At 43.3% G+C, this 21,621-nt stretch overlaps 1 protein-coding gene across 1 annotated transcript in view; it reads right to left on the bottom strand.

Annotated features, from left to right (window-relative positions):
• The window catches only part of slc1a7a (solute carrier family 1 member 7a), a 181,724-nt gene that overhangs the window by 56,042 nt on the left and 104,061 nt on the right, over positions 1–21,621 (bottom strand). The window contains exon 3 of the mRNA XM_034183496.1: positions 503–718. Within this exon, the coding sequence (XP_034039387.1) occupies positions 503–718 (216 nt within the window). The remainder of the gene's footprint in view (positions 1–502; positions 719–21,621) is intronic.

Consider the following 21,621-nt stretch of genomic DNA (forward strand, 5'->3'; position numbering starts at 1 on the left):
GCTTATTGAGTGTTGTTAGAAGGAAAGGTGATGTAACACAGTGGTAAACATACCACTGTCCCAGCTTTTTTGAAACGTGTTGCAGGCATCCCTTTCAAAATGAGCAAATATTTGCACAAAAACAATAAAGTTTATCAGTTTGAACATTAAATATCTTATCTTTGTGGTGTATTTAATTGAATATAGGTTGAAGAGGATTTGCAAATCATTGTATTCTGTTTTTATTTACATTTTACGCAACGTCCCAACTTCATAGGATTTGGGGTTGTATAGGACTCAGACATTTCCATACAACTTCATATAAAAGCACTGACCATCATGTTTTTATAGTTCGTGTTCTTTTAGTCTTGCATAAGTGCACTGGTTCCTTTGTGCTGTATGCCTAAATTGTACTTGTGTGTGTGGCTATGTGAATATTTTTGACTTTACTTGTGTGTCCTGGGATAAAGCTTCCTCTGAGCTAGCTGACAATGGGAGCACCGGTTAGATGACTGTCCCTTACCGAATGAGATCTAGCAGAGCATCAGCAGAGCTGGTCATTGGCTTTTTGCTGTCATCAGAGTCCTCTTTTTGAGCAGCACCTCCTGGGTGGATAATATATACCATGATAATGCCAACTACCACAGCAACAAACGTGGTCCAGAGGTAGTAGGAGATGGTCATTATGCCCAGACGGCTGGAGCATTTGGCGTCCAGAGCTGCCAAACCTGACATCAAACTTATATGGAGAGGAAGAAGGAGGGTGCAGAACAGGAGACAAGAAGACAGAAAGGGACAGTCGGAATTCCTGTTAGTAAGTAAAGTATAGAATCATCAGCAAATTGTAAAACATTTTCAGTTCCAAATTAACACAGATTCTCTTGCTCTCTTACAAAAGTTTGTAAAGTGAAATAAACATGAACTGTTCAGAAGGCTCTCTGTCACACATCACCAGAATGACACCAAATGGCATCAGAATGACAAATTGGCCCACATCCAAAAAGTGTCGGGTTTCAGTTCCAAAACATTCTGACAGCAGTTTGCAAAAGTCCACACAGTTGGTCCCAGTCTGTTGGCTGTCCCGAGTGTGTTGCACATGTTCAAAACACTCCAGGTGCCATCAAGGTGGAACACCTATCCAACAGCAGTCTGAGCACCATCTGACCGCAATTTGCATATTTTGAAGGCGGCATAAACAGGATTCGAAATGATCTGAGCACGTATGAGGGAACCTCGAGATCACATCACATCATCTTGAGATTACATCACATCGTGAACACAGCGCAAACAAACGGAAAGCACCGTGTCCACTGTGGGTCAATGTGTGGCACAGAGCATGGCGCTGCAGATCTGGACAGGCTGTTATATATATAATAGACCTTACAGTACAGATAATGGTTGGTGGGCAGGTGTGCATGCTGTCACACATCATGTCAGATGCTCAGAGCTGAATGGATCTCACCTTAGTTTCTAACAAGTACAACTTGTCCTACAGCAAATTCCCTAATTCTTCCCTTATTTTTGGATTCTTTTTGTATAAGATGATCTTGGACTGTTTCAGCAAAATTTGGTTTCACTAAAGACAACCTTGTATGAATCTGTCTTTTCAGAAACAATTCAGCTGGGGTTTTCCCAGTTGTCACATGTGGCATGCTTCTGTAACCAAACAAGAAATTTGCAATACAATGTTACAATGACTGACCACCAAGTGCTTTGCTTTTAGCCAAAGACCGTTTAAAGTTTTGTAGCCAATCCCTTTGAAGCTGGGTGGTATGATGGAGTTTTGATATGCTACATTGCATTCAACTTTAGGAATGTTTCAAATTCACTTGTGATGAATTGCAGACTGTTATCCATTGCCACTCCCTTAGGTAATCCATATGCAGCAAAGAAGTTTCTCAAAACTATGGTGGTTTCCTGTTGGGAAAGTGTAGGTACACGGACCCACAACAGGGGGCGCAAATGAACGGACAATGGAGGAAGTCAAATAACAACACTTTACTGTTGTGAAAGGGCACAACAAACACAACAGATTACAACAATAGACAAAAAGTCAAATCACAAAAGGTGTCGTGTGGGCAGGCTCGAAGATAGAAGACGTCTGTCCAAAGCAGAACCGGAACCACACGATTTCCTCCACCACCAGACCCCGGGAATACTGGAGCCGCCAAGTCCCGAACTCCCAGGTGGCCACTGCCTCCGCGTGTCGGACCTGGTACTGCTGGCGAGGAACAAAAAAACAATTAAATGTGGGCGCGTATGCACCCAGCAATCCACAAGGCAGGAAAACCACCTCCACCTCTCGTTGGAAAAAGAGTCTGCTATACAATACACAAAAGGTTACTGTCGAAAAAATCTCACAATCAGCTGAGAACGTTACCTTCCTGGTAAAGCGATATCTCGGCAAAGAGGTGGAGATGACGTCTTGCTGATATACCGATGCTGATCAGATGAGTGGTGACAGCTGTCATAGGTGATGAGTGTCAGCTGTCACCCCGGCTGCTCCTGTGAGGCGGCAGCGCCCTCTGGTGCCTGGAGCCCGCACTCCAGGCAGGGTGCCCTCTGATGGTGGTGGGCCAGCAGTACCTCCTCTTCAGCGGCCCACACAACAGTTTCCCTCGTGGTGATAGTTGATACATGAACAATTTCTGGCCATCTTGCATAAGCATCAATCAATACTATAAACATTTGTCCCTTTGATGCTGCAAAATCCAGGTGTACTCTTTCCCAGGGTCCTGAAGCCCATTTCCAAGTGTGCACCAACATTTTATCAGGAACAGTACGCTGAAATTTGTAGATTTCATGCAGATTGATTTCAGTTTCAACAGTATCATCTACAACCCCAATTCCAATGAAGTTGGGACATTGTGTAAAATGTAAATAAAAACAGAATACAATGATTTGCAAATCCTCTTCAACCTATATTCAATTGAATACACCACAAAGACAAGATATTTAATGTTCTAACTGATAGACTTTGTTGTTTTTGTGCAAATATTTGGTCATTTTGAAATGGATGCCTGCAACATGTTTCAAAAAAGCTGGGACAGGGGCAACAAAAGACTGGGAAAGTTGATGAATGCTCAAAGAACACCTGTTTGGAACATTCCACAGGTGATACATGGCTTGGAACTTCGGCGAGGGTGGTCGCATTCTCCTCCTCTCTCCTCTCCTCTGTGTTTTTCTATCTCTGCTCCAACCTTCAAAAGTCCCAACTTCACCAGACTGTGAATTCTTCAGGCTATATTTGGAATAACCATGGAATTGATCAGCTGGTCTCTCAATGCCACTGACACCATTTCTTCAACAAGGAAATCAGGGCTGGGCGACCCTGTGTGCCCAGATGGAACCTATCCTGCGGACTATGTTCCCGATGGCTGGGAGAAGTGGCACATTGTGTGCTTGGCACCACTCTCCGTGGAAGACGTTGAAGATTTGTTCTTATTTGCTTTTATGGTAGGAGGGCTGGTGCTGATTGGATTATGCGCTGCCCTGACCTACCGGAAAATTGGCAAGACAACTGCTACCAGAACCACAACCCCACATCTGTCCATCATGATTAATGAAGTGGGCAAGGCGGTACAATCTCACACTGCATTAACTTTTGAACTCCATTGCAAGTTGGAAAACATCTTGGAGCAAATATCTACCTTGCAAAGGAACATGTTGGAGACCAGAGAATATTCATGAATTGGATTCTGTCGGTCAGAGCAGCCGCAAATGGAATTTCTGTATCTCTCCGCCTAACCCTAAACATGGCAGCCTTATCAGCCACCGAAGGTCAAAACGCCCCGCTTGTTTTCCTCCAGAAGGATTTCAATGGCCTTGGTGAAGCATTCGGCTCTCCTCTTATCTGCCCTCCCTTACAGCCTGCTGTTGTCAAGGCACCTCCATACTTTATGCACACATGGACAGCGACTGATACGAACTTTTCACACACATGACGCATGCCTCCCCCTCCCACCCCCACTTGTATTTCTTACCCTACCTCCAACCCAGGCCTCCGCTCTGCCACTCCAGGAGGCCGCGCGGCACAGACTGCAGTGCCTCCACCTCCCCAAGCTCGGCTGTGTGGGATGGACCCTGCTACGTCCTACACTCATTTTGCCTCGATTCAGATGCTTCAAAGTTTAGTGCACATAGACAATATCAAATGAATATGTGTTGTTTTAAGTCTGATGTGTGTCGTTATTATGTTCAACTAGTAATAATTGTGGATTAATTGCTGTATTTTGTCTGAGGTAATTGGGTGTGAAGATGAATTCCCCTTTTAGGGATCAATAAAGTTGTTTGAACTTGAACAGGTTAATTGGAAACAGGTGAAATGTCATGATTGGGTATAAAAGGAGCATCCCCAAAAAGCTCAGTCGTTCACAAGCAAAGATGGGGCGAGGATGACCACTTTGTGAACAACTGCATGAAAAAAATAGTCCAACAGTTTAAGAACAATGTTTCTCAACATTCAATTGCATGGAATTTAGGGATTTCATAATATTTGAAAAATCTGGAAAGTTTATCAGTTTGAACATTAAATATCTTGTCTTTGTGGTGTATTCAATTGAATATAGGTTGAAGAGGATTTGCAAATCATTGTATTCTGTTTTTATTTATATTTTACAATTGGGGTTATAATGAAAATCACTATAACAAGTTTCCAGCCATTGCCTTCATCTTTACCATGTAGTTCTGCCAGTAACCTGTTTGTCAGATTATCTAGAATGATTACTCAAAATCCTTAAAGTAAACAACCATTTTCCACTGTTAGATCAATTTTTCATGTGCAATACGGCTGAATGTTTTCATCAGACACGTGCTTTGGCCATCCTGATAAAACATGCTGTTTTACCTTAGCCAGTGTAGGATCTTTCGTAGTTTCATTAGCAATCTGTTGCACTGTTATTGGCAGAATGTCCATGTATGAAACCTGAAACACTGTATTTCAGCTTGGAAAATCGTCATCTTTAATTGGCAATCTGGACAATGCATCCGCATTTTCATGCTGTTTAGATGGTTTGTACTTTATCTCATAAGAGTACGTTGTTAAAATCAAGGACCATCTTTGCAGTTGAGCAGCAGCCAATAGTTGTATCCCTGTCTTAGACATAATATTTTCAACAATGGCTTATGAGCCGTGAATAGCATAAACCTACGTCCAAACAAATAATAATTGAATTTCATCACCCCAAAAATTTGACCTAATGCTTCTATTTCAATCTGAGAATAATTCTTCTCCTCTTTGGTTAGCATCTAGAAGCAAAAGCAATGGGTTTTTCACTTCCATCCAACATTTTGTGAGAACTCACAGAACCCACTCCCTCAGGTGATGTGTCACATGCCAGAATAAGTGGCAGATCTGAATTGTAGTGGACCAAGACTCAGTTTGAAATTAGGTGTCTTTTAGCTTCCTCAAAAGCCCTGGCACGTGAATCTGACCATTCCCATTTGGCATATTTATGTAGCAACACTGTCATCGGTGCTATCACTGTTGACAAATTCAGTTTGAAGTTTCCATAGCAGCTTATCAAGGACAGAAATGACAGCTCTGTCACATTACTTCGGGTCTTTGCTTTGCTTTCAGACAGTGTTTTCCCTCGGCATCGATCATGTGCCCCAAATATGACGCACTGTGCTGAAAAAACAACACTTTTCACTGTTTGCCAAAAGATTACATTTTTAACCTTTTTTGCACTTCTTCCAGATTTTTCATGTGTTGTTCATGGCTCTTTCCTGTAATCAATATGTCATCCAAGTAACATATGACTCCTTCTAGTCAGTGTAACTTACCGTGGTTTGGTTATAAGCTCTTCTTTTTCCATTTTACTCAACTGGGCTTCCACAGCATCCTTCAAAGCATAAGGCACAGGTTGTTGTTTACAAAACTTTGGAATGACCGCAGATTCAACCTGGAGTTGGCTTTGATGCCTCCCACTTTCCCCGGGTTCTGATGAAACTCCTCTGGGTACCTCCCACACAGTTCCTCGACACTTTCAGTTTCCACTCTTTTGACAAAGGACCATTCTAACTGGAATCTGTGAAGCGTGCCCTTTTTCAGACTTTTATCCCGTAACTCATCACCAAAAATCATTTCTTCTGTTGTGTTTAAACAGAAAACAAATTTGTGGGTCCTCAGAAAAAGACTGCGCTTTAGCAAGATCACACCAAACTTTATTACAAGTCTCTTATAGAGAACAACCATATGGTTTCTCGCTCACTGCTCACCAACAACTGCAACCGCAAAATGGCAAACCAGCCTCTTTTATACATCTAGGAACAAGCTCCCCCTGCTGGTCTCCTTTGGACACCACAATTACTACCAAACCAAATATACCAAATATAATACAGGTCAGTCAGTGCCATGCACAGGGGACAAGTAAGGTCCTGTAATTCTCCAAAAGAACTGTGAAAACTCCTTGAAAGTCCCAACAAATCAGATCAACTATGGGGAACTCTGAATTGTGGAAAAACTGTCTTTTGCATCCTGAGAAACTGAGATTACTTGAGGATGTGTGATGTTTTAACTCACTGTGTGCAATGCTGAGAAATGTTGGCTTCTCAGAATGCAAAAGATGGAGAACCACACCCTCTTTTTTCTGGGTCAGGCTCAAAACGTCTCATCGCCCCTCATACATACACACCCACATACATACACCTATATACAGTGAGGAAAATAAGTATTTGAACACCCTGCGATTTTGCAAGTTCTCCCACTTAGAAATCATGGAGGGGTCTGAAATTTTCATCTTAGGTGCATGTCCACTGTGAGAGACATAATCTAAAAAAAAAAAAAATCCGGAAATCACAATGTATGATTTTTTAAATAATTTATTTGTATGTTACTGCTGCAAATAAGTATTTGAACACCTGTGAAAATCGATGTTAATATTTGGTACAGTAGCCTTTGTTTGCAATTACAAAGGTCAAACATTTCCTGTAGTTTTTCACCGGGTTTGCACACGCTGCAGCAGGGATTTTGGTTCACTCATCCATACAGATCTTCTCCAAATCTTTCAGGTTTGGAGTTTCAGCTCCCTCCAAAGATTTTCTATTGAGTTCAGGTCTGGAGACTGGCCAGGCCACTCCAGGACCTTGAAATGCTTCTTACGGAGTCCCTCCTTAGTAGCCCTGGCTGTGTGTTTGGGGTCATTGTCATGCTGGAAGACCCATCCATGACCCATCTTCAATGCTCTTACTGAGGGAAGGAGGTTGTTTGCCAAAATCTCGCAATACATGACCCCATCCATCCTCCCTTCAATACGGTGCAGTCGTCCTGTCCCCTTTGCATAAGAGCACCCCCAGAGTATGATGTTTCCACCCACATTGCTTCACGGTTGGGATGGTTTTCTTGGGGTTGTTCTCATCCTCTAAACATGGTAACTGGAGTTGATTCCAAAAAGATCTATTCTGGCCTCATCTGACCACTTGACCTTCTCCATGCCTCCTCTGGATCATCCAGATGGTCACTGGTGAACTTGAAATGGGCCTGGACATGTGCTGGCTTGAGCAGGGGGACCTTGCTGCCCTGCAGGATTTTAAACCATGACAGCATCATGTGTTACTAATGTAATCTTTGTGACTGTGGTCCCAGCTCTCTTCAGGTCATTGACCAGGTCCTCCTGTGTAGTTCTGAGCTTTCTCAGAATCATCCTTACACCACAAAGTGAGATCTTGCATGGAATCCCAGACCGAGGGAGATTGACATTCATCTTGTGTTTCTTCCACTTTCTAATAAATAATCATAACTGCTGTTGTCTTCTACCAAGCTGCTTGCCTTTTGACCTGTAGTCCAACCCAGCCTTGTGCAGGTCTACAGTTTTGTCCCTGGTGTCCTTAGACAGCTCTTTGGTCTTGGCTATGGTGGACAGATTGGAGTGTGATTGACTGAGTGTGTGAACAGGTGTCTTTTATACAGGTAACAAGTTCAAACAGGTGCAATTAACACAGGTAGAGAGTGCAGAATAAGAGGGCTTCTTAAAGAAAAATTAACAGGTGTGTGTGAGCCAGAATTCTTGCTGGTTGGTAGGTGTTCAAATACTTATTTGCAGCAGTAACATACAAATAAATTATATTAAAAAAAATCATACGTTGTGATTTCCGTATTTTTTTTTTTTTTTAGATTATGTCTCTCACAGTGGTCATGCACCTAAGATGAAAATTTCAGGCCCCTCCATGATTTCTTTTTTTTTTTAAATTATGTTTATTGAACATTTTAATTATTTACACACACACACACACACACACACACACACACACACACACACACACACACACACACACACACACACACACACACACACACACACACACACACACACACACACACACACACACACACACACACACAAAATAGAAATAAACAAAAAACCAATACAGCACAATACAGCACAGATGCAAAAACAGATAATAAAACAGGGCATGTGTGTACAGTAGTAACAGCAAAAGGAAAAAGAAAATACACAAATTTCACAAGCCAGCCCTCTAATTTTTAAGAGTATCCAGTACTTTTTCCCAAGTCCTAAAATCCTGAGATTTCCCTTTAAGCCGAAATCTTATTCTTTCTAGGTTTACAACTTCCGAAACTAACTTTTTCCAAACCTGAATGGACGGGGCTTCATCCCCCACCCATTTAACCATAATCGATTTTCGAGCCAACATCAATAAAAATTGGGTGATCTCTTTATTCCGGGCGTTGAAGTCCCCTGGAATGTAGCCAAGAAGACACAGCAGTGGGCTGGGGAGGAATGACTGTCCTATAACAGAGCTAATTTCACCACATATCCCCCGCCAGAATGCTTCTATGAGTTTGCACTCCCAAAGACAATGAAATCTGGTCCCCGTGACTAATTTACATTTTGGGCATTTGGGTGATGTCCCAGGAGTATATTTGCTATAGATATTGGGTGATATATAAACATTATGTAAGATATTGTATTGCATCTCCCTAAATCGATTACATATTGAAATCCTGGAAGGTAGCAGCACAATATCCTCCCATGATTCAGAGTCTATTGTAATTTTGAGAGTGGTATTCCATATTGTTCATAGTTTTTCTAGTCTGTCTTTTTTGCATGTCTGCAGTTCCAAGTAGAATCTTGAAATAAAGCGCCCGCGCTTTTGACAATCCAAAATTGTGTTTTCAAGAGTGAAGCACTCCCCAGAGAGCCCCAGCGATTGCGTCTTTGCCTTAATATAATGCCTTAGCTGAAGATATTTATAGAAATCCCTGGCCGTAATATTAAATTGTTCTTAATTGTTAATTGTTCTTAACTCCTGAAATGACTTAAATTTTCCATTGTCCCAGAGATCAAGTAGCCTCCTAACACCAGCTGCCTGCCATGATTTAAAATCGGGGCCGACGCCCCCAATTGTCAGATCTGGATTATCTACCAATGATGTTAAAGATGAAAGATTTCCATTCTGTTCAAATATTTTCCTCAGAGCCCCCCAAGCCCTAATAGTGTTAGTAATTAAATAATTATCTTTAATCTTAGGTGACAGCTCCTGAGTACGTTTATCTAGGAGATTTATTGGGTGATATGGTTTATAGGCATCTTTCTCAATCTCAAACCATGGCAAATTATGTTTTTGAGTGACCCATATTGAAATAATTCTTGCATGAATAGACAATATATAATTTTCAACTTTTGGTAAGCCCCAGCCACCCAGGTTCTCTGGAAGCTGTAAAATGTCCCTTTTAATTTTTGGTTTCCTGGCTGCCCAGATGAAATTTGAGATTGCCCTATTTATCTCAGCTAAAACCTTGGGATTAAGAAACACAAATAACATAGAAATTGGGTAAATTAATTTGGGAGGATTATCATTTTAATGAGATTAATCCTACCCAAGAAAGATATAGGGAGCTTCATCCAGCATTTAAATTTGTCTTTGATATGATTAATGATAGGAATAATGTTTTCAGAATACAATTGATTAGATTTGGGCGTAATATAAATTCCCAGATATTTTAACCCTGTAGGGGCCCATTGAAATGGTTTAATAAACTCTGGTTCTCCCTGGTCACAGATATTCACAGGCATTATTTCGGATTTCCCATAATTGACCTTATATCCCGATATCTGACTAAAATTGTTGACACATTCAATTAGAGCTGGAATGGATTGTACAGGTTCTGTTAGGGTCAAAAGTATGTCGTCAGCGTATAATAATATTTTATACTGATTTGTTCCTAATGTTACCCCCCTGATATCTGCTCTTTGTCTAATTGCTATTGCTAATGGCTCTATGGCCAGGGAAAAGAGCAGAGGCGAGAGAGGATTTCCCTGAGTAGTCCCTCTTCCCAGACTGAAAGGTGCCGACAGGAGCCCATTAGTCAAAACAGACGCAACCGGTTTTTCATAAAGGAGTTTCACCCATCTTATAATTTTATCTCCAAATCCAAATTGTTGAAGTGTTTTGAATAAATAATCCCATTCAATATGGTTGAAGGCCTTTTCGGCATCCATTGAGACCAATACACCTGATGTTTTAGTGTGATGAAAATGTTGAATGTTAATAAGACACCTAGTATTATTTGATGATAATCTCTCCTTTATAAAACCAGCTTGATCTATCTTAACTATATCAGGTACTACCTTTTCCAGTCTAGTGGCCAGGATCTTAGACAGAATCTTCATATCTACACCAAGTAAACTAATTGGGCGGTATGAAGAACACTTTTCTAGATTCTTGTCTTTCTTAGGAATAACAATTATATTTGCCACATACATTGAGTCAGGGAGCTTCGAACATTCAAAGGAAGTGTTAATGACACGTTGTAAAACTTTACTTATTTTCCCTTTTAAAATTTTAAAACATTCGACGGGGTAACCGTCAGCCCCTGGACATTTACTGGATTGGAGCGATGAGATGGCTTGCTCTATTTCTAATATTGTTATAGGTCCTTCTAATGATTTTGCTTGTTCCGGAGATAACGAGGTATATTCACGCCGTTAAAAAAATCCTTCTATTGGTGTGTTTGGGTCAACTTCAGGTGTATATAGTTTTTCATAAAATTGCCTGAAACAATCATTGATATTTTTATTATCCATGTAACGTTGGCCCTTTTCATTCTGTATAGCTGAAATAAAACTAGTGCTTGAAGATTTATTTACCAATCTCGCTAACAATTTATTTGCTTTATTGCCAAACTCAAATAATTTTTGTTGTGCAAAAACGATATCCTTCTCAGCTTTCTTTGTTATTATATTGGATAATGAGACTCTAGCTATTTTTAACTCCCCGAGCACTTGAACTGATTTAGATACTAAAAATTCTTCCTCAAGTTTTTAAATTTTATTTTCAATATTAATTTGTTCTGCTAATCGCTCTTTCCTCTTACTGCTTGAATATGATATTATTATTCCACGCATATACGCCTTATATGCGTCCCACACAATCCTGGGGTCTGCTTCATCCACATTATTGAAGTGTAAATAAAGGTCTGTCTGTTCCTCCAATATTTTAACAAAATCCTCATTCAGGAGTAGCAATCTATTCAATTTCCATGAAACATTTCTATCCAGGGGTCTGATTGGTTGCAACACTAGATTAACAGGGGCATGATCAGACAATGCAATTACTCCTATGTCTGACTCCTCAACTAACTGTACTAAGTGTTTAGAAATAAATATATAATTAATACGTGACATTGATGAGTGTGGCAAAGAATGAAATGTAAATCTGTTAAGTGAGGGATTTAGATGTCTCCATATGTCTATTAAATCCAATTCCTCTAAAATATTTTTGATTACCTTAGCATTTTTAGACTGTGTATTTTGAGGCGGATACCTGTCCATATAAGGACATAAGGAACAGTTAAAATCACCACCTATGAGCATATTTGAGCAATCCATCTCAGCAATTTGATTTGAAAGTGACACAAAAAAGTCCTCATCACTCACGTTTGGGCCGTAGACACTGCCCAGTAGAATTTCCTCCCCGTAAAGTAAACCTTTAACTAAGATAATCCTGCCCTCCGTATCTTTAAATGTATCTATGACACTGAAGGGGAGTCCTTTGTGAATTAATATCAATACCCCCCTCTTGTTTGTCGAGAACGACGAGAAAAATACCTGTCCAACCCATTCCCTTAAATATTTTTTGTGCTCCACATGATCAAGATGTGTCTCTTGTAAACAGGCTATTTGTATTCTATCTTTTTTTAAAGTATTCAATATAGCTTTCCTTTTCACTGGTTTATTAGAGCCTTTAACATTCCAGGTACAGACCCTAATACTCATCTACAAAAATAAACAATTATAGCTAACACATACTGCACAACATATATAATGTTAAACATGTACCTGATCCCTGTTATATTTGTTTTGTGCTGATAAATGAACAAGGTTCCAAGCAAAAACAGAACAAACAGCCTGGACAAACCTTTAACAAAAATATAAAATGACAGAATTAAAAATGTCGAATAGTTAGAAACAAAAGGAAACAGATGGTTAATGAACTTGTCATACCCTAAGTATAGGGTATAGCACGTGGGGTTTAATAAATGAAAATAATAAAATTCCTTCCTCACTGGGCCTGAATATGAATCTCCCTGATAATGCACACTTAGGTTATATCAAAATATCAAAATAGTACCTCAGGACTTAGCCTTCAGCTTTATAAACAAAACAGTCAACATTAAGCATCCTTAGTAATGTAAATCAAAATAGACACATGGTGTACTAATAAACAGTTGTATTCTTGTTACCTCTGAGTAATGTACAGTCCACGTTTTGATGCTTATCCTCCGTTCTGCTCCACCTTGTGTGTGACAGGGGCTGGACAAAGTCATTTAGTAATTGTTTTAATAAAGTCATTTATTTCTGCTATGTTAGAGAGTGAGCGTGTCGTCCCATTTTGATTGAAGATCTTAATCACCGCAGGGTACACAAAGGCATATTTAATGCCCACCTCTCGCAGCTGACGTCTGGCGTTCGCAGATTCTTGCCTCTTCCGCACAACCTCCGCAGAAAAGTCTTGATAAAAGGAAACTCTTCTGCCATCCATCTGGATATCTCCTTTATCCCTTGCAGCATTAAGGATCCTCTGCTTATCGTTGTAATAGTGAAGTCTCACCAGGACTGCGCGCGGGATGTCTCCGCTCCTCTGGCCGGGCGGGGGTCCTGTACAATGGGCTCTTTCAATATGCACACGCGCTTGTTGCATTCCCAAAACTTTTGGGATCCATTCTTCAAAAAACGACACCGGCTCTCTACCTTCTGTACCTGTTGTGTGGGCCGCTGAAGAGGAGGTACTGCTGGCCCACCACCACCAGAGGGCGCCCTGCCTGGAGTGCGGGCTCCAGGCACCGGAGGGCGCTGCCACCTCACAGGAGCAGCCGGGGTGACAGCTGTCACTTATCCGTGCTCCTACACTTTCCCAACAGTACCTTCTTTCAGTCCTGTGATCTTAATATTCTGGCATCTGCTGAAATTTTCAAAGTTATCGAGCCTTTCCCATGTTCTTTTGAGCGTTTTCTCGACGGTGTCCAGTCTGGGAGTCCTCCACATCAGATACGCATTGTTCAACTGTGGCCATCCTTTGTGCCATATCGTCAATCTTCGCAATAGTTCAGAGACAGGTTTAAGGATGGTGGCCACTTTTTTGTCCAGCATTACCTCAATATTCTTAGTGACCCGTTCCACTATGAAGTCATCCCTTAAAGTAGAGGGCTCTTCCACATCACTTGTAGCACCCGGCTCCGTCTCATCAGCGCCACCATCTTGGTTAGCTTGTGACATGCTAAAATTAGCATTAGTTTTACGCCCAAATCTCTTCTTTTTTACCGTTCCAAGAGGTGCAAAAAAGTTCTCCATAGACATAGTGAAGCTTATTGCAACTGTTTTTCCAACTCCCGCCTCAAGTCCTCAGCTAAAAAAGTAGTTTTATGTCGACCCAGTGAGGAGCCAAAATATATGCGACTACTCCATAGTGTGTATCCAGTCAACCCCCCCTCCATGATTTCTAAGTGGGAGAACTTGCAAAATCGCAGGGTGTTCAAATACTTATTTTCCTCACTGTAGAAGATATATTGTAACCCAGTTAATATAAATGATGACTGATGAGGAGATGCTGAATTAAAAGAAGAGAGTTAAATACATACTCTTATTTTGAAAGGGGGTTGGAGGTAGATGAGTTTTAATTGGAAAATCTCAGGAAGGGAGGGAGGGTTAACTCCGCCCCTCGGTATGTGTGGGAGAGGAGGAAAAGGAGGGAAATGTGATTTGGAGGGAAACGCGACTGGGAGGAAGACTCACTTGAATGAAGCAAGAGCAGGAAAAAAAAAAGACTGCTTTGTCGGAAGAAAAAACCCACACACAATTACTAGAGAGACGAGCGTTGCTCTGTCTAGTTTTTTTGTCTTTTGGAATTCTCCCGGTGCGTCTGTGTCACATGGACGCCAATTTTGAGGCCTCGGGAGAGCCCTGTTTCATGAACCTTTGGTCAGGTTTTTTTGATGTATGATTCCACGAGCTGAACCAGTCCAAAGGTGGCGAGCCAACCCAGATCTACAGATTCCAATGGATTCAGAGAGAGAGTTTGATTTCTTTTGGACTGGCTGAACTTTGATTCTACTGAGTGGTAGGACAAATCTGTGCCTCCTTGACTTCCCACAGCTGTTGAAAGGAGGAGACTTAAGGACTGGAACCTACAGCTTCATAGTGTGGACTTACACAACCACAAGTGAGATAAAATCCCCTCGGGTGAATTTTAGTTTACTTTTCAGTTGGGCCCATTATGTTTTCTTTGGTCTTGTATTCAACCTTATTGTACTGTGTAAAAAGTTGAATGTGTGAATGTTCCAATACAAACCTTACATTTGTTGTGTGGTCTTACTATTCACCCATTCTGCTCCAGTAGCCGAACCTGGTGTCTAAATTGAAACAGTTTTCCCACAGAAAAACTTTCCTTCTGTTCGTGGAAGGAGGTGTGACAATATCATATATGCAAAATGTACCATTCTGTATATTCTGTACATACTGTAGCTTTCTTAATGTTCTTTTGGTGTTTACACTTATCTATTTTTGTCACTTGTCTGCTGTTTTTCTGATTTTGCTGTTGTAACAAGTGAATTTCGCAGGCATGTGATCAATAAAGAGGGCCATATTGCCTATAAATAAGAATAAAATACTTGCACATGAATGCATTTAATTTTTACACATTCATGCCAAATAGAATTTGGAGGTTGGTGGGGGAGGGGGTGTTTTCAGTTCAGAGGTCAGTATGGTAAAGGCTTTGAGAACAAAATTGTTCATAAATACTGTGGCCTGTATTTTGATGGACCAGTAACATTTTCCTGGAAAGTCGCAGTTCAGACAGGCGGTGGTGGGCAAGGCAGAATGAGTCCTTTTGGATTCATCTTTTTCTTTTGGCTGCTCTCGTTAGGAGGCGCCACAGCAGATCAATTGTTTCCATTTCTGTCACTCCAGACTTCCTCATACAATACCACAACTCTTTTCTTGGCACCCTGTTAAAAGCTTTTTCTAAATCCACAAACACACAATGTAACTCTTTCTGGCCTTCTCTATACTTCTCCAACAGTATTCTCAGAGCAATGCACTACAGTGCATCTGTAGTGCTCTTTCTCGGCATGAAACCATATTGCTGCTCACAGATCTGTTTTCTAAGCCTAGCTTCTATTACTCTTTCCCATAGCTTCATGTTGTGGCTTATCAACTTTATGCCTCTGTAGTTACTGCAGCTCTGCACATCACCCTTGTTCTTAAAAATAGTAACCAGCACACTTCATCTCCACTCCTCAGACATCCTCTCACTTTCTAAGATTTTATTAAACTATCTGGTTAGAAACTCCACTGCCATCTCTCCTAGACATTTCCATGCCTCCACTGGAATGTCATCTGGATCAACTGCCTTTCCACTCTTCAACCTCTTCATAGCTGCCCTCACTTCTTCCTTACTAATCTCTTGTACTTCCTGACTTACTCTCACCACATCATCCAGCCTCTCTCTCTCATTTTCTCATCATCATTCAGCCTTTCTCTCTCTCATTTTCTCCATTCACCAGCTCCTCAAAATATTCCCTCCACCTTCTCAATACACACTTCTCACTTGTCAGCACTTTACCATGTGCATCTTTTACCACCCTAACCTGCTGCACATCCTTTCCAGCTCTGTCCAATTGTCTGGCCATTTGGTACAAGTCCTTTTCTCCTTCCTTACTATTCAACTTCATGTACAGTGCGCAATATGCCTTTTCCTTAGATTTTGCCACTTCTCTTTTTGCCTTACGCCGCATCTCCTTGTACTGCTGTCTACTTTCTTCATCTCTCCAACTATCGCAAAACGTTTTCACCAACCTCTTTCTCCTTATGATTTCCTGGATCTCTTTGTTCCACCACCAATGCTCCTTGTCTTCCTACCACTGTCCAGATGTCACACCTAGTACCTTCCTAGCTGTCTTCCTAGCTCTCTAAAGTCATCCTACAAAGCATGTTGTCTAACTACACTCTCTCCTACCACCACCGTATACCCTCCGATTTCTTTTAGCTTGCATCTCCCATAAGGAATATAGTCCAATACTCGCAACAACGCGGAACACTATTCTTGACCGTGCGTAATGGTTCCTGATAATTCTTCAGCAACATGCACCATTAATGGTAATGTGTGGTAACAGGTTGCAGCAGTTCCTGAGGACACCTGACGCCTCTGCCCTGAATAATCACTTTCGTGATCAGCGGCCAAGAATGTGTACTTCGTGGCATTCGTGACTTGTCGTTGTTATGTGTAAACGCAGCATTAGTCATCCATGAGAGATCCTCTGAAATGTGTGTGCCCAGGAATTTGAAACTGATCACACTCCCCACTCTCCACATCGATGTGCAGTGGGGAATGCACATTCTGCTTCTTCCTCAAATCAATTGAGATTTGTTTAAGATTCACATTATTTTTTTGATGAAAAATGTCCTTGAAAAGAAATATCAAAATATATGTGACGTGATGCAAAGAACTATCTTCTGTGTCATTCTGCCTCAGATGTGGTTCGTGACATGTTTCAAATAAAACCATCATATGGTGAATAAGAATATCACTCTACCTGTCATTATTTATTTGTAGCTCTGACTTCTTTCTTCTCATCTATTTCTTTTAAAATATGAATCTGACCAGCTGCATCTCTTCAAAATACCAGCGCATGTGAGCTGAAGGGCAGACTGATATTACAATAATCACATACTGCACTCAGCCATTTGCATTTTAATAGCTTTGAGCGACACTTTCTCAGCAAATATTCATTTTAACAGCAAGGCCAAATTCACTTAACAAGGTCACTTTCACTTCACTTAACATTTCAGTTGTAAGAAAATATCTGGTTTCACAGAGTGCCATGAGATGGAGGGAAAATGAGGTACATAGTGTTAGGAATAAAATTACAGTACCTTTAAAAAGTGCACACAAATTTGATCTTTTTACATTCAGACAATTTTAATGTCACAACATCCATCCATCCAGGGCAGATTTGTATCCTCCTGGAACTAACTAAGAAAAAGTAGGTGAAGTTTGGCACCATCTGAACTCACGCAAGGGTGTTGTAAGATGAATTTAACTCACAAATATCAGGGGGCCTGTGATGATTTGGTGTTGACCAATTGCTTGGTGAAAGCATGGACGCAGGGTTGAACAGACATGCACATACGGATGGACGGACATATGCATTCAGTTCAATTCCTCTTTGCAGCACCTCTCAAGCTCCATCAGGTTGGATGCAGAGTGTCGGTGCACAGCCATTTTCAGATTTGTACAGAGATGTTCAATGAGATTCAGGTCTGGGAGCTGGCTGAGAACATTCACAGAGTTGTTCTGAATCCACTCCTTTCTTATCTTGGCTGTGTGCTTAGTATCATTGTCCTGCTGAAAGATGAACCATTGCCCCAGTCTGAGATCAAGAGCGCTCTGGAGCAGGTTTTCATCCAGGATGTCTCTGTACATTGCTGCTTTCATCTTTCCCTCAATCCTGACTTGTCTCCCAGTTCCTGCCACTGAAAGACATCCCCACAGCATGATGTTGCCACCACCATACTTCACTGTAGGGATGGTGCCTGGTTTCCTCCAAACATGACGCCTGGCATTCACGCCAGAGTTCAATATTTGTCTCATCAGACCAGAGAATTTTATTTCTTGTGGTCTGAGAATCCTTCAGGTGCCTTCTAGCAAACTCCAGACAGGCTGCAATGTGCTTTTTACCAATGAGTGGTTTCCCTGTGGCCACTCTACCATATAGGCCTGATTGGTGGATTGCTGCAGAAATGGTTGTCCTTCTGGAAGGTTCTCCTCTCCACAGAGGAATGCTGGAGGAGGTCTGACCGAATGAGCATTGGGTTCATGGTTACCTGCCTCTCTAAGGCTCTTCTTCCCTGTTTGCTAAGTTTAGACAGGCGAACTGCTCTAGGAAGAGTCCTGGTGGATCTGAACTTCTTCTATTTATGGATGATGGAGGCCACTGTGCACATTGGGACCTTCAAAGCAGCAGAAATGTTTCTGTACCCTTCCCCAGATTTGTGCCTTGAGACAATCCTGTCTCAGAGGTCTACAGACAATTCCTTTGACTTCATGCTTGGTTTGTGCTCTGACATGCACTGTCAACTGTGGGACCTTATATGTGGACAGGTGTGTGTCTTTCCAAATCATGTTCAGTCAACTGAATTTAGAAATTTAGAATTTAGAAACATCTCAAGGATGATCAGTGGAAACAGGATGCACCCGAGCTCAATTTTGAATTTCATGTATGAACCCCCAAAATGTGAATTAGCTGCAAATTGTGAATTATCCACAAACTGTTAATTGCAAAACGTGAATACTGAAAAAATATCTCTCAAAGCGTAAACCCAGGTCTCTCAAAATGTGAATATCATTCATGATATATATGTATTTTTCAGTTTAAGTAGTTTATGGATTTCAGTTTAATTACTGCAGGAAATCTTGATTGCTGCAAAAATTATTTATTTATTTTTTTATTTATTTTTTGGCGGGGGGCGGGGGTCACTACAACCAGTGAGGTGGGGAGGTGATCCGAGGAGCTCTTGGTTCTGGTGTCAAGTGCCTGACCCCGCCCTGGTGTGTCCCACTGCGGGGACAGTGTAACGTGAGGAGTTTGACTGGGACGGTCCACCTTTCAAACTCACAGAGGACAGAAACCTCCCCTTCCAGTAAATGGCTCAATAATCTTAAGAGAAACGTTGTAGAAAACAACACTAGTTTCTAACTGTTGGGAAAGTGTAGGTACACGGACCCACAACAGGGGGCGCAAATGAACGGACAATGGAGGAAGTCAAATAACAACACTTTACTGTTGTGAATGGGCACAACAAACACAACAGATTACAATAATAGACAAAAAGCCAAATCACAAAAGGTGTCGTGTGGGCAGGCTCGAAGATAGAAGACGTCTGTCCAAAGTAGAACTGGAACTACACGATTTCCTCCGCCACCAGACCCCGGGAATACTGGAGCCGCCAAGTCCCGAACTCCCAGGTGGCCACTGCCTCCGCGTGTCGGACCTGGTACTGCTGGCGAGGAACAAAAAAACAATTAAATGTGGGCGCGTTTGCACCCAGCAATCCACACGGCAGGAAAACTACCTCCACCTCTCGTTAGAAAAAGAGTCTGCTATACAATGCACAAAAGTCACAAAAGGTTACTGTCGAAAGATCACACAGTCAGCTGAGAACGTTACCTTCCAGGTAGAGCGATATCTCGGCAAAGAGGTGGAGACGTCGTCCTGCTGATGTACCCCTGCTGATCAGGTGATTGGTAACAGCTGTTGCAGGTGATGCGTGACAGCTGTCACCCTGGCTGCTCCTGTGAGGCGGCTGCGCCCTCTGGTGCCTGGAGCCCGCACTCCAGACAGGGCGCCCTCTGGTGGTGGGCCAGCAGTACCTCCTCTTCTGGCGGCCCACACAACAGGACCCCCCCCTCAACGGGCGCCTCCTGGCACCCGACCAGGCTTGTCCGGGTGGCGGCGGTAGAAATCGGCCAGGAGGGCTGGGTCCAGGATGAAGCTCCTCTTCACCCAGGAGCGTTCTTCGGGACCGTACCCCTCCCAGTCCACCAAATACTGGAAGCCCCGGCCCATCCTACGGACATCCAAGAGCCGGCGTACAGTCCAAGCCGGCTCGCCATCGATGATCCGGGCAGGAGGCGGCGCCGGACCCGGAGTACAGAGGGGTGAGGTGTGATGCGGTTTAACTCGGGACACATGAAACACAGGATGGATCCGCAGTGAGGCCGGAAGCTGAAGCCTCACTGCGGCTGGACTGATGACCTTAAGGATCTTAAAGGGGCCGATGTAACGGTCCTGTAGCTTGGGGGAGTCCACTTTGAGGGGAATGTCCTTTGTGGATAACCACACCTCCTGCCCTGGCCGATACGCAGGGGCCGGGGTCCGCCGACGGTCTGCATGGGCTTTTGCCCTCGTCCGGGCCTTTAGCAAAGCAGAACGGGCGGCACGCCACACCCGACGGCACTTCCGTAGGTGGGCCTGGACCGAGGGCACACCGACCTCTCCCTCAATCACCGGAAACAACGGGGGCTGATACCCCAGACACACCTCAAAAGGGGAGAGGCCGGTGGCTGAAGACACCTGGCTGTTATGGGCATACTCGATCCAGGCCAAATGGGTACTCCAGGCCGCCGGGTGCGCGGCAGTCACGCAGCGCAAGGCCTGTTCCACCTCCTGGTTTACCCGTTCTGCTTGCCCGTTGGTCTGAGGGTGGTACCCGGACGAGAGACTCACCGTGGCCCCCAGTTCCCGGCAGAAGCTCCTCCAGACTTGCGAGGAGAACTGGGGACCGCGATCGGAGACAATGTCTGTTGGAATCCCATGCAGCCGGACGACGTGGTGGACCAGGAGGTCCGCTGTCTCCTGGGCTGTTGGGAGCTTCGGGAGGGCCACGAAGTGGGCCGCCTTGGAGAATCGGTCCACTATCGTGAGGATGGTGGTGTTACCCTGGGACGGCGGGAGGCCCGTGACAAAATCCAGGCCGATGGGGGACCAGGGGCGATGAGGCACAGGCAGCGGCTGGAGTAGTCCTGATGCCCTGCGATGGTCAGCCTTGCCTCTGGCGCAGGTGGTGCAGGCCTGGATATAATCCCGGATGTCAGCCTCTAGGGACGCCCACCAGAAGCGCTGCCGGACAACTGCCACGGTTCTTCGCACCCCTGGATGACAGGAGAGCTTGGAGCCGTGACAGAAGTCCAGGACTGCAGCCCTAGCTTCTGGTGGGACGAATAGTTTGTTCTTCGGCCCAGTTCCGGGGTCCGGGCTTTGTGCCAGGGCCTCCCGGACGGTTCTCTCTACGTCCCAGGTGAGGGTGGCCACGATAGTTGACTCCGGGATGATGGGTTCCGGTGGATCCGACAACTCCGCTTTGACTTCCTCTTCATGTACCCGGGACAAGGCATCCGATCTCTGGTTTTTGGTCCCGGGACGGTAGGTGATCCGGAAGTCAAAACGGCCGAAGAACAGTGACCAGCGGGCTTGCCTGGGATTCAGCCGCTTGGCGGTCCTGATATACTCCAGGTTCCGGTGGTCAGTGAAAACCGTGAATGGCACGGACGTTCCCTCCAACAGATGTCTCCACTCTTCAAGAGCCTCTTTCACCGCAAGGAGTTCTCGATTGCCGACGTCATAGT

Source organism: Thalassophryne amazonica, chromosome 12 (assembly GCF_902500255.1).
Source record: "Thalassophryne amazonica chromosome 12, fThaAma1.1, whole genome shotgun sequence".
NCBI classification, from domain to species: Eukaryota; Metazoa; Chordata; class Actinopteri; order Batrachoidiformes; family Batrachoididae; genus Thalassophryne; species Thalassophryne amazonica.